This window comes from Aquarana catesbeiana, linkage group LG01 (genome assembly GCF_042186555.1).
Source record: "Aquarana catesbeiana isolate 2022-GZ linkage group LG01, ASM4218655v1, whole genome shotgun sequence".
Lineage (NCBI taxonomy): Eukaryota > Metazoa > Chordata > Amphibia > Anura > Ranidae > Aquarana > Aquarana catesbeiana.
Genome location: NC_133324.1, coordinates 480,883,574 through 480,901,525, shown reverse-complemented (window position 1 = coordinate 480,901,525; position 17,952 = coordinate 480,883,574). Strand labels below are relative to the sequence as shown.

The following is a 17,952-nucleotide window of genomic DNA, read 5'->3' as shown; positions in this document are numbered from 1 at the left end:
GGACAGCAAATTTACACTGTTATACAAGCTGTACACTCACTACTTTACATTGTAGCAAAGTGTCATTTCTTCAGTGCTGTCACATGAAAAGATGTAATGAAATATTTACAAAAATGTGAGGGGTGTACTCACTTTTGTGAGATACTGTACAGACTGCAACGGCTTGCGGGATCATTATTGATGTGTAATTATTAATGATGGTTAGCACCTCTGCCCAAAAACCTGTGATCCTAGAACTCGACCAAAAGATGTGGGAGTAATCACCCTGGAAATCACCACATGTCCAACACTCTGAAGAGTGAGAGGGATTCATTATGTGTAGCCTAGAAGGGGTAAAATAAGCTCTAGGTACTATTTTAAATTGAATTAATCTGCCACGCAAATAAACTAGTGTTTTGAATGGTATGTCCCATATGTCATCCCAATCATCATTGTCTAAATGTGGTGCATCCTTCAACCTTTTTCCCAGTAGTTTGTCTAATGGCAACCAACACCAGATGGGCATAGATGTGCGATGTAGGTTTTTCAGTACCTTCGGTTCTAAACAATTGTTCAAGGTCTGATTCTACTATCCTCAGCGAGGCCCGTGGAAATTGGCTATGGAAGGCATTGGAGAGCTGTCTATAACTAAAATTTTGTGTAAGAGGTACATTAACCGCTTCAGCCCCGGAAGATTTTACCCCCTTCCTGACCAGAGCACTTTTTGCGATTCGGCACTGCGTCGCTTTAACTGACAATTGCGCGGCCGTGCGACATTACACCAAAACAAAATTGATGTCCTTTTTTCCCACAAATAGAGCTTTCTTTTGGTGGTATTTGATCACCTCTGCGGTTTTTATTTTTTGCTCTATATACAAAAAAAGAGCGACAATTTTGAAAAAAAAGGCAATATTTTTTACTTTTTGCTATAATAAATAGCCCCAAAAAATATATAAAAAAAAATTTTTTCCTCAGATCAGGCCGATATGTATTCTTCTACATATTTTTGGTGAAAAAAATCACAATAAGCGATTATTGATTGGTTTGCACAAAAGTTATAGCATCTACAAAATAGGGGATAGATTTATATGCATTTTTATTACAAGTTTTTTTTTTATTAGTAATGGTGGTGATCTGCGATTTTTATCATGACTGCAACATTATGGCAGACACATCGGACACTTTTGACACTATTTTGGGAACATTGTCATTTATACAACGATCAGTGCTATAAAAATGCACTGATTACTGTGTAAACAGCAGAAAAATGGGGTTCCCCTGAGTGGATTTTCCCAGCACTTGCACATAAATTGTAGATAGTAGCAGAGTACAGACTCATATAGAGAGTAAAAAAGTATTTTTATTTAATGAGAAAATTCATTTTCTAAAAACAATGTGGACGTCATGAATAACACAACAAATTACATAATGAACATGATTCGTAAAAATACAACAATGATATGGTATACAGAAAAAAATCTCTTTTCAAGTCCGACGCGTTTCGGGTGCAAATATATTAGTCCTTCTTCAGGGGCAAAATTGAAAAGAGGGATTCATCTGGGCCTGTTATCATTGGTTACTCTGAGGAAGAATTTTTTTTATAAAAACCACAAGAAAAAGCGAGGCCTTGCTTTTTCTTGTGGTTTTTATAAATAAAAAATGAATTCTCTCATTAAATAAAAATACTTTTTTACTCTCTATATGAGTCTGTACTCTGCTACTATCTACAATTTATGTGCAAGTGCCGGGAAAATCCACTCAGGGGAACCCCATTTTTCTGCTGTTTATGTTTTATTGGATGTGGCACGGCCCCCTTTTCTCTTCCTAGGAGAGTTGGTCGCTTCTTTCTTATGATTACTGTGTAAATGACACTGGCAGGGAAGAGGTTAAACACTAGGGGCGAGCAAGGGGTTAAGTGTGTCCTGAATGAATAAGTGGCTTGTATAGCTACCTATGCAAACTGAATCGCCTCAGGGCACTTTTGCTGCCGGTGTCCATCTGCGGTATAGCATGGTCCTTTGCCCCATGGGGTCCCAACACACTTACAAACACATACACATATTTGGCCAATTTTTTTCGACAGGATCTAATTAACCTACCAGTATGTCTTTGGAGTGTGGGAGGAAACCCTCCGGAGTACCCGGAGGAAACCCACGCAGGCACAGGGAGAACATGCAAACTCCAGGCATATGGTGTCGTGGTCGGGATTTGAACCAGCAACCCTATTGCTGCTAGATGAAAGTGCTATTCACTACACCACTGTGCTGTCCTAGAGAGTAATTCTAACTGTGGGGGGGGTGGGCTACCACTAACATGACAGCGATCACTGCTCCCGATGACAGGGAGCAGTAGATCCCTGTCATGTCACTAGGCAGAACAGGGAAATGCCTTGTTTACATAGGCATCTCCCCGTTCTGCCTCCCCATGACACGATCGCGGGACACCGCCGGGCATCGAGTCCGTGGGAGTCCGCGGGTGTGGTCACACTGTATGCAGCAATTAAAGGGGACTGTCAGGAAGATCCTGCCAGCAACAGTCGATCCAGACCTGCTGGTGCGCGATCGCGGGGGCCTATGCGCATGCGAGCATGGGAACACGCGCACGTGTCCATTAGCGCAAGACGGGCTATTTAAACCTGACTGTTACAGGTGAACTTTGCTGTCTGCTCTACAGCGTTCCCTGTGTGTTCTTGTCTACCATATCTGATATCTGTTCCATTGTGACCCGGCTTGCTTCCTGACGTTCCTGCATTCTTCTTGCATCCGACCCCGGCTTGTTCCTCACTCTGCACCTGCCTGCTCCTTCTTCTACTTTGCTGCCAGCCTGTTACCGACCCGGCCTGTATCCTGACTCTGCTCCAGTCTCCTCATCTATTGCTGACGTGTCTGCCTGTGTATGATCCGGCCTGCCTGTATCTGCCCTCCCTTCAGCCTTGGAAGGGCTCCCATCCCTGCTGTAGCTGCATCAGCTCCTCTACCTGTGGTGTTCCAGTGCCAACTTGTTCCAGCTTCCTGCTTGCTGTTGTTCCTGGACTCCTGAAGTTTCTGCACTCCTCCACAGCTCCACCCGAGTCTAAGCCCAGCTCTGCTGCCAACGATCCTGCCAGGCACTCATGCGACTCTGCACTCCTGCGCTTCCTGTCTGCTCTATCAGGGGCCCCGAGTCAGAGGAGTAAGAGAGGCCGTCCTCTGCATATCAGGCTCTATCACCAAGTACATGACAGGGACGTACAGGTATGCCCATTTGCCCACCGCTGCCATTGTGCCGACGTATATCGGTGTGCAGCGGTCGGCAAGTGTTTAAAGTCTTCAGACAGGTAGGCCAAAGGGTGTAAAAAGCCCTGATCCACTATTCGAGAGATACAATTTAATTTTGTATTTAGTCCACACAGCGGGCTCTGTTAGCATAAAGAAATGAGGTAAGGAGGGGTTCTTCTAGAGAGGTGCACTGGGCACCCTGGTTGAAAAAGGCTGGAATAGATTAAATATATTTGTAATTGCCAGGGTTTAAATATTTAAAGCGGTTGTATACCCTCAGTAAAAAAAATAATGTTAAAAAAAACCCTGTAAGGCAAAGGCATAATGAGCTAGTATGCACCGCATACTAGGTCATTAGGAAATACTTACCTTAGAATGAGGTCCCCGTATCGCAGGCTGGTCCACGCCGAGGGGGCTGACATTTTGCTCTCGGCGTGTCTTCCGGGTTCGCGGCTCCGGCGCTGTGGGTGACCGGAGCCGCGATGACGTCACTCCTGCGCATGCGCGTGGGAGTCTTCGTCCTGTCAAGGTCCGGCAGCATCTGCCAGGCCTTCAGCCGGGCATTCACATCGCATGCGCTGCTGACACTATTGGCTGCATGCAAAGTGAATATCCAGTACCAGGACAATGTGCAAGTCTTGAAATAGAGCTCTAAGGAAGCGCTAGCAGCCAGAAGAAAAGCGTAGGGTAGAGGACAACATAATCTATGTGATGAAACATAAGGTGACCCTCTGTATACAAAATTTTGGTGAAAAGAAATGGGAAAACCTGTCATACTGAATTATTGTCAACATGGGGTGCACAGATGTTAAAGTGTATGTAAACCTCAAATTTATTTTTCAGTATGTTTGGCTTCATGATTTCCTGTATGCAGATTTCTTAAGTAACTTTTTTTTCAATTTGTTGCAAGGTTTCTTACCTGGAAATCATGCCACTATGGGACCGAGTCGATGGGCTTTGAACTTGTGTCAAATGAATCAGTTTGACATGCTTCTGAGATCATTCAGAATTCATTATTTTTCTTGGGCAATATTTTTTTGGGCAAAATTTTTGTGAATCTGTTTCATATTTGGAGATCCTGCCAGAAACAACACTTCCTGGTTGCACATCCCAAAATGCACACTGTCTGTGTTCACTGATACATGGAACACCTGTGCATGAACAAGGCCTTAAACATGATTTGAGTTATTTAAAGCAAACAAAAGCCTGTGCGCTCAGGACCTAACAGTACCTTTTGTCGCAGACTAACAGCATTAATCCATTGCCTAGCAATTAACAGCAGCATGGTCAAACTACCATGCAACCACCTTCAGTTGGATTACTTTTGCGAGCCTGAATCAGGAAGTGCTGTTACTAGCAGGATCTCCAAATATGAAACAGATTCACAAAAATTTTGCCCAAAAATATTGCCCAAGAAAACTGTATAAAGTGAGGTAAGATGCCAAACATACCAAAAATAGATTTTGAGTTTATTTACACTTTACAAGTTGTGATATATTTTTCTAAAATATGTCATTTTATGTATAACTATTTTAGCTTCTTCAGAGAAACAGTGCAATTACTTTATATCACATATATATGTAAAGCACTGCGTAAATTGTCACTGCTATATAAGTACCTGTAATAAATAAATAAATTACATCTATCAAATATGCTTGCTTCCCTTGGGAAAAACACTTTAGTTTCTTGTACCAACATGTGGCACTTGGTTCTGACAGATCAATACAGTTTAAGTGTTTTCATAACTCCTATTTGCAGTGTAATTTCAAAATTATTTGATTTTTGATCTACTGAATAAACTAGATGAACTCCTAGGCTAAAGCTAACCATGCTTTTCCATAAAATTTACCAATAGCAGTGCACATGAGTCATTTAAATCCATACAAATAAAACTGGTGCATGCAGCATCTTTTAACTCTTATTCAATTAGAAGAATGTATTAAAACATGCCCCAAATATATAAATAATAGTAGCTGCAAAATTAGTTGTTGAATAGTTTGGGGACTACTTTTTTTAATAATTAAACAATAACCTGGTTGCCTAAGGCAAAATGCTTCATTTTGACCGCTAAAGGCAGTCTTTGATACTACTGAAATCTAATGTGTAAAAATAGACATTTTATTCCACTTGCACAAATCATGTGGCTTGACTAGAGAGCTTTTATGTTACAAACTTAGCATTGTTCAGCAACACAAGTGCCAGAAAAGCCAGATACAAAAAAACATTTATTATTTACATTTGTTATTTAACTTAACTTCACATTTATTTAAAATAATTACATGTATTATTGCATACAAACCAGTCTAAGTACCCAGATCTGTCCTTTTATCATCCTCTGTCATCTCTTTGACAGCTTTTTTGTGGCATATGAGTGTTGAACTTTGTGATGATTTGTTGCAACGTTATATGCATCATGTGGTCCTGGAGGCTGCTCACCAACCATCATGGCGTCTTTGCTGAACCCTAAGAGGGGATTGCTAAGCCAAAACTTGTTTGTACAGTCTATAAAAGATTTTACTCTGCAACAAAATACTACGCATTTCATAAAAGATTTTATTCTGCAAAAAAAAGTATTCTTTCCCGAAACATGATATTGTTGCAGGATAAAATCTTTTATGGACTGTAAAAACGAGTGTGGTGCTCCTATCATTCCAGTTCTTTTAGTAATCCTTTCAACAGCAGCAGACTTAGAGAAGCAGGAGGACCATAAGGAGGTAATCAAGTTCTGCTACATGCTCTTGTGCTGAAAGTGAACATGCCTACAGGAGGAAAGAACAAAGGGGTTGATTAACTAAACCTGGAGAGTGCAAAATCTGGTGCGCTTGTGCATGGTAGCCAATCAGCTTCTAACTTCAACTTGTTCAATTAAGTTTTGACAAAAAAAAACTTGGAAGCTGATTGTTTTCTATGCAAAACTGCACCAGATTTTGAATTCTCAAATTTTAGTAAATCGGCCCCAAAGTGTGTTGATCCATCTATTTGCTGTTGCTTCTTTTCTGTCCAATCAGCAACCTGTAGTGGTGACCTCAATGTAATTTTTAATTCTTACTAAGGAAATGGTGTCATTCACCTAGCTGTGCTGTCTAGCAGAGGTGTATGAAACACAAACCTTAAATCTTTTGACTGGTTGGACAGTTAACATATGTATTTTTTCCAATACAAATTTAGGTGTTTGTCTGGAGTTTAGCTTTTGTATCTGGAGTTTTTCTTTTTGTTGCTAATGTATTATTTTCCCTTTTGGGGTGCATTTCAAAGCAGAAAATAAAATGATTATTATTAAAATTAAGTAAAATCCCCATGATTGTTGCAGAAAAAGCTTTGCAGTACTCTAATAAAATAAGCAGCATCCATGTGATTTGTAGCAAAAGGTTTTTTATTAAATATTTTTAAACCGATTTGCAATTCATCATATTTTGTACATGTGTTACTGAATACTCACCAGGCACCATTCCTGTCAGCGTTGGAGCAGAATAGCTGCCCTGTCCGGCAGGGGGGACGTGCGGAGGGTACCCAGGGAGGGTTGTGCTTGCCAAATCACGACCTAGAGAATGAAACACAGCAAATCACCATGCGAAGTCTCACAAATGCCAAGCATGTTTTTACATCTCCCTGAGAGCTGTGAGCCCTGCCAATGCATTTGTCATCACTGCACAGTGTGAATATCAGGATATCTTGATATACTTGGCAGGAGAAGACATTATTTTTGTGCTCTGCAATATTGTTGAAAATGTGTTATAGGGGGTGCATGAGAAAAAGATAATTGGAAAAAATACATTAAACTGCATGGTAGAATGAGAGTCTGCAAAACACATACTTTTCACATTGTTTACCAAACGCCATCCTGAAATTGAAACTGAGAGCTTGCATTGGTTTTACTGAAAAAAATTTGAAAGCTGTTTGGAAACAAAAGGGATGAAATACATTTAAAAACACACACACAGCTGAATTTGCCATACCAGTGTGCTTTTTGTATATTACTCTTAATAATATTTTGCCTAAGCATAGATAATACATTATTGACATCTGACTGTTCGTGGTCTCAGGGCAAAAGATCACTGAAATTTAAAAACCTTGTCTCTTCAGCACTGGTAACCCAGGGTTAGGTCAGAAATGGAGGTACCTCCATGCAGCTCACTGTTCCCCATTTCATAGCATACACAAACATTCCTGATGCATTCATGAGCAACTTGAGCATATGTGTTTATGCAGAAAGCTGTAGAAAATGACATCTGATATTTGGATAATACCTGTGCATTCTGACTGCCATCTAAAGTCTATAGCCACCTTAATGCATAAGAAATGTACTTAGCGGGATAACGTGCCCAGTGGATAAGATAACCAGCCTACAATTCTGAATAGATTAGTAATTGGAGAAAAAAATGAGTTTAGCTAGGCCGTAAGACAGAAATGTCAAGAAGGTAATATGACGTGAGGTTTTACCAAAGTCAATAATATGAAGGAGAAGAATGTGTTCCCTGCCTGACTCAGAGGTAAAATGACTTTTGTATTAATAAGTCTGGTTTGTAGAAAAATTAATGAAAAATTTATATTTTTTACCTAAGTAAGAGCATGTTTGGTGGGCCTCTGGGAACAAGGTAGCGTGATACTTTAAAGACTACATTTGTAGGGTAAATAAATCAGCACAATGAGTAAAGTACACCCAACAAGATTTACCTAGTCTTGGTGTGGATTCTGTAAAGAGAATCTAAAGGATTAAAGGTAAAGGATTCAATTATGTGTTCAGCTTATGGAATAAGATGAATATACAGTAGTGTATTCTTTTCAGAAGCAATAAAAGAAAGCAGCTTTACTCTGAAAGATAAAAAACTTGCTAAGCAATATTTTATAAACCTCCCCTCCCCAAGGTTGTTTGAGCTGAGCTTGACTATGTAAGTACTATGATTTTGGTTACTCTATATAATAATGGCCAGAAAACAGACCATTTATATGGTCTTTCTTTGCTATGTTATTTATTTCTATATTTATGTTCTAGAGACAAGAAATATTTTCTCACCCGTCTGTATGTAAAATAATTCCCCTGAAGAAGAATTGTACAAGTTTGACTACGGTCTTCTCCAAAACATGTCGGGATACATTTACTAGCCACCTACCCCCACTATACCCACTTTGACTGGGTTGGTTTCCTGGGGTCGTTGGCACTGAGTGATATTACCTATTAATGCTCTATATGTCTTATATTCAACTATTTGTAAAGATATTGATTATCCACTGTATATGTCTGTCTTGTCTTTTAGACATTTTTATTCTAGTACATTAATAAAGTTGGCACTGTTTTGCCTTTTACCGCTATTTACTTCCTCTACCTTTTTTCTGCCTTTAAAATCCAAAGGGGCGTCCCCTATATGCACTTTGCTGCAGACAGTTTTTCCAATATTATTTAGGATGATGGCAGTCCCCGCACACCAGTATATTTTCTCATAATTTGATCTTTTTCATTAGTATTAGAAAAGTCATCTAACACAAGCTCATATTACCTGAAACCTGAATATCCATAATAGTGTGGCCTAAGATAAAGGAGTTCCACAGTTTCAGCTCCGATGTGAAAAGCTAACCAATGTCTGCATTTTTATTGTTATGAAACTGTCTCATGTCTTTGTAAGTGTTGGTGTAACCTGGCTATAATAACTGTGGCTGAAGTTACCGAAGTAAAGTATTTCTAATTATTGTAGAATGGAAAGTACATACTTCCTGCTATATAACTAGGTAAATAGGAATTAAGTATTTAATTCTCTTAGATTCCTTCCCATGCTGTTTCCAATTATCTGAATGCATGGCAAAGGTGGCACATGGCCAATCTATATCAATTTTGTTTACTTAATTAGTCTTCGCCATGTTACATCTAAATGGCACATGTCTGTTTTGCGAACTAGGTAATGCCACAGGTGTGGACATAAAATCAATAATAAGGCATGGCACTCACAGAGGGCATATGGGTCAGGCAGAACAGACCTTAAATTAAACATTTATAAGCAAGGCTCAATTATCCATCAAATTTTCGTGACTGTGTGAAATTGGCAGCCTAGAGAACTGGTAGTTAAAACTCTGATTCAAGACATCCACTGTGATTTGAAGAAAAAAAGGAACGGTGGTAGGGCTGTAATCTGTTATTCAAACAATAAAATTCAACTTAGCAAAGGTGCAATGAAATTATCTCCCAAGGTGTAGCATTTCCCAAGCATGATTTTTTTACCCCTCTGCTTTACTATGCTGGATCTGTAGAAATAAATGCATAAGTGAAAACTGGCAAAGAACATATTAAAATCTACTGTGTGAAAGTTTTTTCATGTCTTACTGGAAACCCTTTACACAAGCTTTTTTGACTTCCAATTTGCAGTAAAATAAGCCAAGCACGCCACATAAAATTGAAATGCCCATGTTGTTAGATTACAATCAGCAAGTGCGCAGTGAATAAAACCTGAGGAGTATGCATGATGAGACAATATCTACCTTTTATTTATTTTTTTAGACAAAATAACTGTGAGTAAGTAGGTCTCTTTGTTTCCTTATAATACAAGGTGCACAGTTAGTTAACTGAAACAGGACAGTTAATTTTACATACCGAATCATTACACTATAGATACAGTATAATACCTATTTTAGAACACTTATAATTAATTTGCATACGTTTATCAGTAGCTGAATTAAAAAAAAATACTCAGCTTATAAACAAAGGGCATGAATGATATTGGTAAAGTCCACTATACCCAACTCAGAGGTATTTAGCTAACATTTTCACCATCTATTGAATTTTTTAATATCTTAAAAGAATATTATTGGTGGTTGGCTTGTATTTTTCAGGCTGAACAAGAGATGGCAGGGGCACCTAATTCTTCTTAAAAGCAAAAGCTTGAATACACTCGGCAAATAGCAATTCAAGGTAACAAGAGAATACAGTCACTGATCTGCTAATGCTAAAGTCAGAAAGTCCATTAATTGTACCATAATCTGAGTTCTAAGATACATATTCCAAATTAAAAGAAATAAGGAAACTTCAGGTTGCAGTCATGGTTCTGCGGTGTACAACTTCTACGGTGTACCACAAGAAGAAAAATTGAGACCCAACCTATGTATTCAAAAGTCTCATGAAATGATGTTCACAGACCACGGAGCTATTAGCAGTGTGGTGGTCTGGTGCAAGGGAAATTAAATAGCCCTAGGACATATTCTGCATTCTCAAAGTATATCTATATTCATTCAGTAAGCTCAAACAAGCTTAAACCTGTAAGTTCAAAGTTGTTTTAAATATTTTAAATACTTTATGTAACATAATATCTGGTTATCCTGAGATTAATAGCCTTGTTCAGGCATATCCTGTTATAAAGTGACAACTGTCCCGTAATTGTATTCCTTTGTTTATACCTTGTCACATACTGTATACCCCTGCTAAGACTACAAGCAGACATGTCAAGCATGTCAGCTATGTTTTGCTTTTATCCCACAATCCAAAAACATACTAAGGAGTTAATTGACTTCTATTAAAAAAAATGACTCTAGAGGGTATTTATAAGTTATGTAGGACTGTAAAAGTGACATTAGATTAAAAGCTCCATTGGGATAAGGGCTGATGCAGATGGTTCAATGGTCCATTGAAAGTACTAGAGACAAAAAGTCACTTTCTAATTTAATACATCAAATACGTAAATACATTTCAACTTCCAGAATAAATAAATGGCTACTCCCAAGAATGTCAAAGTGCTGTCTTCAAACTTTTTTCTTAAAGATGAAATTACCTGTCAGTTGATCTGGGGTCACACCTACCATTTGCATGTTTATGTTTGTTTTCATGCAAATGTGCTACTTCGCTGGACCTGCATTTTTGCCCATCACACGTCAATGTAGCGCACAGGTGTGAACAAGCACCAACTGTACATATGAATTGAAGTGCGTTCCAACACGTGTTAAATTGAAAAGGTGTGAAATAAATGTTTTGCTCCTGGTCCTTATCCTATCAAATAAAATCATAAATAATATATAGGTAATATGGAAAACTTAGAATAGTATCTTCAGTATGCAGTGTGCAAAATCTAACGTCCCTAATTGTTAACTGAAATAAATTATAGTTTATGACTCAAATTCAAAATGTAGTGTATATAGACCGGGTAGGTCCAGGTGGTAATATTTATTGCAGTTAAAGGTCGTGCACATTGTGCTATATGAATACAGTTAATAAACACCCATCTGCTTAAATGTAATGCCGCGCACACACGATCGCACATTCCGCCAACAAAATCCATGTTTTTTTTCCAACGGATGTTGGCTCAAACTTGTCTTGCATGCACACGGCCACACAAAGTTGGTCGAAAATTCCGAAAGTTAAGAACGCGGTGACATGCAACACGTAGCCGAGAAAAATGAAGAATGAATAGCCAGTGCTGCTCTTCTGCTTGATTCCGAGCATGCGTGGCACTTTGTGCGTCGGAATTGTGTAAACACAATCGGAATTTCCGATAACGGATTTTGCAAAAACTATATAATATGAGGGTCTGGATAATCTATCCAATCAATCTAAATCTAGCCAGGCAGGCTTTTGTATGACTAAACTGTTGGAAGGTCTAAAGAAGACATTTGTGGAGAGCTCAGCACCTCCGATGGCTCTACACCACCTACAAATGGTATGTGACTTACAGTTTTACTTTTGCCTAACCGGGAAGCTCTAAATTAAATTTTGAGAAAGAGAAAAATAATTTCATTAGATATTACACAAGTCAGATTTAACATCTCCCCTTGAGCAAAGGCTTAAATATATTGTATGACCATTTCTTAAAACTACAGTATCCAGGGTGAGATTGTGTGATGGAGAAAGTGAAATTTAAACTTTGCAGGGCGGCAGTTTCTTGATGGATAAAGCTTTGGAGATTTTAGGCTCCATTTACTCCTCAATCTAATTTTGTCCTTCGATGCACATTATGCCTGAAATGAGATCTCATGTGGCTTGATCGGTGCTCTAGCACAGGCAGAGGCAATGCACTCACCTCTATTGTTGTCTTTAGAAAAGAAAGCAATACTTTTCATAATAGAAACACAGCAGGTCCTAGAATAAAGTTGCTCTTGTAATTTCTACGAAAGGTGTCTATTGGACTAGAACAAAAGTAACACTGTCCAGAGTTTAGCTACGCATAGCATTTAAGTTAACATTTGTCTAAAGTTAGATTTAAGATAACCCCTCTAAGCATCCCTATAACCTATCATATCTAATACTGTATTATCATCAGCCATTTTTTGTTGAAAATAAGGTGGCTGTTGTTTTTTTGAATGACAGGCATCTTCTGTGTATAAATATGATCTTACAGGCAATAAGTATGATTTTTCTTGTCATTATGTACTGCATACCACAGAATCAGCTGCAAATGGAATTCTGTCACAGATCAGAATCTACGTAGAATCAGTAATAGTTTGGCACAGCTGACCCCCCAATTCACATATTGGGGTTGATTTACTAAAACCAGAGAATGCAAAATCTGGTGCAGCTGTGCATGGTAGCCAAACAGCTTCTAACTTCAGCATGTTCAATTAGACCCCTTTCACACAGGGGCGCTGCGGCCGTTAGCTGTAAACCACCACTAGCAGGATGCTTTTAACCCCAGAAGGGGTTAAAAAGGGGTTAAAGGTGCCCGCTTAGTGCTGCTTTCAAAGCACGTTTAAGGCGCTTTATAAGCGTCGCTCATTCATTTCAATGGGCAGGGGCGGTGTAGGAGGGATGTATACTCCGCTGCCGCACCGCCCCAAAGATGCTGCTTGCAGGACTTTTTTTCCCTTCCTGCAAGCGCACTGCCCCAGTGTGAAAGCACTCAGGCTCTCTCAGGACTACAGAACACCCCCATGTTATGGAGGTGAGGAGAGGAGGAGATGTTCTGTGGTCTTGGGTGCTCCTTTATAATTGCAGTACAGTGAGTGGGCCTTGTCCACCTGCAAATAACATAGAAAGTGTGTTTTTGGCAGGATCACCTAGTGTAAATAAAGCAAAACACAACTTTCATTTAAAAGCCAACCTACAGTTCATTGTTTTAAAATTGCCTTTCTATTTCAATCTGCAGCCAGATATGACGTGTGAAATTCAATGTTTCCCTATGGGAGCCGTCCTAACTGGTCCGACACAAGTTGTTCCGACTTTAGAAATGCTCCCTGTACTACTTTGGTCCGACTTTGATCCTACTTCAGCCCATTGACTATCATTAAAGTAGGATCAAAGTCAGATCCTTGTCCTAACCATCCGACTTTGGCATCTGACATTGTGCTATTTCCTGCCCCCTGCTGTAGCCCTTCTCATTGTGTGTTAGTTTTGATTGGTCAAAGGCAAGTGTACTATCTGAAAAGTCGGTTCAAAGTAGTATCCTGTTCATGAAAGTCGGATGGATGTAGGACCAATGTAGGATCAATGTAGGACTGATGTCAGAGAGCAAAGTAGGATGAAAGTCGTACTACTGTCATGTAGTATAGTGTGAACCCAGCCTCACAGCAGAAGTAAGGCTGGGTTCACACTATACTACACAACAGTAGCACGACTTTCATCCTACTTTGCTTTGCGACATCAGTCCTACATTGGTCCTACATTGATCCTACATTGGTCCTACATCCATCCGACTTTCATGAACAGGATACTACTTTCATCCGACTTTTCAGATAGTACACTTGTCCTTTGACCAATCAAAACTAACACACAATGGGAGGGGCTACAGCATTGAGCAGGAAATAACACTATGTCGGATGCCAAAGTCGGATGGTTAGGACAAGGATCCGACTTTGATCCTACTTCAATGATAGTCAATGGACTGAAGTAGGATCAAAGTCTGGCCAAAGTAGTACAGGGAGCACTTTCAAAGTCGGACCGACTTGTGTCGGACCAGTTAAGACGGCTCCCATAGGCAAACATTGATTTTCGCATGTCGTGCGACATGAGCTCCCCATGTCGGAGTGTTTGTCGGACCAGTGTGAACCCAACCTGACCAATCAAAACTAACACACAATGGGAGGGGCTACAGCAGGGGGCAGGAAATAACACAATGTCGGATGCCAAAGTCGGATGGTTAGGACAAGGATCTGACTAAGATCCTACTTCAATGAAAGTCAGTGGGCTGAAGTAGGATCAAAGTCGGACCAAAGTAGTACAAGGAGCATTTTCAAAGTCGGACTGACTTGTGTCGGACCAGTTAAGATGGCTCCCATAGGGAAACATTGAATTTCGCATGTCATGCGACATGAGCTCCCAATGTCGGAGCGTTTGTCGGACCAGTGTGAACCCAGCCTCAATGAAATTATCTCACACTGGGATAATTTTGATTGGTCAAAGGACAAATCAGACTATCTCAAAGTCAGAGCAAAATCTTATCTTGTTCATTCAAGTCGGATGGAAGTAGGTCTGAAGTAGGACCATGTAGGACCCATGTCACAGGGCAAAGTAGGATGACAGTCGTACAACAGTCATGTAGTACCAGTGTGAACCCAGCCTAACACAGGCTCTAAACACACTTGGCCTTCACAAAGCCCACTGATTTTGCAGTTGCTTGGGAAACTCCTAGAGTGAGGCCCTCAAGACTGTCTGTTCAGAGGCAGTTGACAGCACACAAAGGGCCAAAGTAAAATAGAAAACTGTTAGGTTAGCACAGGCTGAAGGTCAAGATTGACAGTACACAAGCATGGTCAAGGAACAAGTGAAGTGTCAGGGAAAGCAGAAAATAAGCATGGTCCAAAAGTAAACAAAGTGTCAGGGCAGGTACTGGACAATAGCTGAGACCAGAATTGAACCTTAGCTGTAGCCAATAGCAAGGATAAGAATGAGAAAAGTTCAAAGTCGGATTTGGAGTGCAAGGGCAGGAACAGATAGTGAGTTTATGCTTAGCTATAAACAGGCCCAAGGACCCAAAATTTACAGATATAGGTTCAGATACCAATATTCAAACACTGAGCAAGATTTAATCATTAAAAAAATTGATGAGAGGTTTGGCACTGCAGTGTAGCTATGCTCCAGTGCTGCCAGATCACACAGATGCACACATAAAATTCAGAGATAAAATGTGAATCAAAAGATGAAAGCTGGCCCTAGACTGACTTTCATGACCCTTCCAGAAGATTTCAATATTCCTGTGCAAGTCAACAGTCTTATCAGCCTTGTTCCCTGGATTCAAAACACGGTTCATTAAATCCACAAGTCTCAGCAAGAAAGTAATTTTTTTGCACACACCAAAAAGTCTTTGCTCATGACAGTTTATGGCTAAGATGCATTTCACTCCATAAGTGGTGACTGAGCCCTTTATTCTGTGAAACATGTAAAGTTGAAATGCCAGTTTGGCTCTATATTGAGGATGATATTTTTCATAATGTCATAAGGAAGGTGCACAGCTGAAAGTCTCATTTTGCTTTCAAGACCCCAGAGCCTTATTTCTGATACCCAACTGTCGCTTTCCCTACAGTCCATTTCTAGAATTTGAAATCTTAATTCATCTATAACTATCTAATACACTAGAAGCTAAATAAATGAAGATGTTTGACTGTAGATGTCAAAGAAAGCATCAATTCAGCTTCTGTAATATTAAAAAATTATATTTATTTGCAATATTTTGTGCCAACAGTTCAACAGTTTATACAGATCTTTACAAAAAACTCCTAACCAATATTACCTGCCCCAGAGAAACTTACAATATATAAAAATATTTTTATATTAGTCCTTCATGCACAGAGCACCTTTCATGAGAATGGGAATGAACCCCAAATCTTGTGCTGCTTGCCTATGTTACTTACTTCCTATTTGTTTAGTTACAACAACATGCTATTAATATTCTAAGTAACCTTATCACTAGAACGTATACTATACTCGTTATGGCTTTATCCTTTGCAGTGAGCTATCTTGCTATACATCACTACAAAATGTATATCTTTACACCACTATTAGCTATTACCTATTAGCTAATATAAACTTTCAGAGTCAAGGTGGCTTTGGTAGCCAGGAAGCCCACCTCAATCCTGGTTTTATTTGATATTTGAATACTTTGGCTTGACTCCACAACTTTCACAACTTCAGAACTAAACCCTAATCCACCTGCCTCTTGCCCAATTAGTGTACCCTAGTTTTGCATTAAAGCACCTTGGTTGCCTGGGGGAAAGCAAGTGGTTGGAGTTACACTCTAAGAGCAAGGCTTAGCAGCTTGAGAGTTTAGAGAGTTTTAGAAAGGATGTTTGCTAGTTTAAAATGGCCAAAAAGTTTTCTTTAAGAAATCTAGACAAGGTATTTTATAATCCAAAAGCAATAAATTTGCCCCAAAATGTAAAATTTTCTAGGCTTGAAAGGCAATAATGAATGACTATTTCCTTCTTAGAGGAAACCTACAGAGGATGTCACAGTTACTTACCTTCCTCATTCCAGTGCCAGTGCCTCCTCTATCTTCCTTGGCTGTCACGTCTTAGTTTTACAAAGAGTGTTGCGGCTGCATCATGTGATATGTCGCATGGTGCATCTTGGGAATGTAATCACTGTTTGAATTCAAGTGGGATGCAATGTCACTGCTCTTTCTGAGCTACCAATTTAAATGTGTATCTATTACTCCCCATGAGCTGCGAAAGCTATATTGGTGTCTATCGCTTCCCTCAGCTATTAAAGCTTGCACCTCCCTGACCTCTGCAGCATCCAGTCTTTGCCGTAGTCACACTTACACCCACCCTCTGTTACATCCGCAATATCTGCAGCACCCACAGTCTTAACCTCTACTGCATCCACATTCTTTGCTGTAACTCTACTCCATCCACCATCTCTACTGAACCCCAGCTCCCTCTCCACTACACCTGCAGCTCCCTTTGCCCCTCAGCTCCCTCCACATGCTGCGCAGAACCCACCTTCTTAGCCTCTGCTGTACCTGCAGCCTTCACTGCATCTCAGCTGCATCCATCTGGCCTTCTCTAAGCTATCCCTTTACTTGCAGTCTCCACCGCATTCACAGTCTAAACCTCTGCTGTGCATAGCCTTGAGTTTCATTCTTGCTTTCAGGATCCCAGTGCTTCATGCTTCTCTCACTTTCCAGATCCTTCTGTGTGACCTGGAGGTAACCAGCAGCTAAGCCCAAACTCCTAGGGGTCCCTGGCAGAACACCAGGTACCCCTTAGACTCTGCAGCAGCACAGAGTCTACATCTGGGGTTGTGATAGAGAAAATTAAGTTGGTAGGACAAGAATGCACAAAAAGATCACTTTGCTACATTTTTTCAGTAAATCTAGCATATTAGATAGAATAATTACCATGGCAATTATTATTTAGTGTTTGATAACCTGCTGACATGTCTTGTTGAAATCAGCAGCCTATAATGTGCTAGGAACAAGAACAGAGGGACACTGACAAAGCCAGTTGACTCTTAATATCAGCACTCTCTCTCTTATTTATTACAGGTACGGTACTTATATTGCACCATCAATTTACATATACTGTATATTGTACATTCACATTAGTCCCCACCCTCAAGGAACTTACAATCTAAGGTCCCTAACTCACATGCATACTCAAGGGCCAATGAACCTACCAGCATGTCTTTGGTGTGGGAGGAAGTACTAACCAGTTAGCCACTGTGTAATTCCCTTGCCCATTGTCTGCAGCAAGGTCTGATTTTAAGACATGATAAAACACAATGCACTGTCTTAGCAGAAAGTAAAAAAAAAAACCTGACCAACTTATTTGGTTGATAAATACATTTTAAAGTGTATGTATAGCCAAAATT

General features: G+C 39.8%; 1 protein-coding gene across 3 annotated transcripts in view; it reads right to left on the bottom strand.

Annotated features, from left to right (window-relative positions):
* Positions 1-17,952, bottom strand: part of PAX5 (paired box 5) — a 324,021-nt gene that overhangs the window by 38,038 nt on the left and 268,031 nt on the right. For all 3 annotated transcript variants that reach the window (XM_073591718.1, XM_073591737.1, XM_073591728.1), the window contains one exon: positions 6,676-6,777. In XM_073591718.1, coding sequence (XP_073447819.1) covers positions 6,676-6,777 — 102 coding nt within the window. The remainder of the gene's footprint in view (positions 1-6,675; positions 6,778-17,952) is intronic.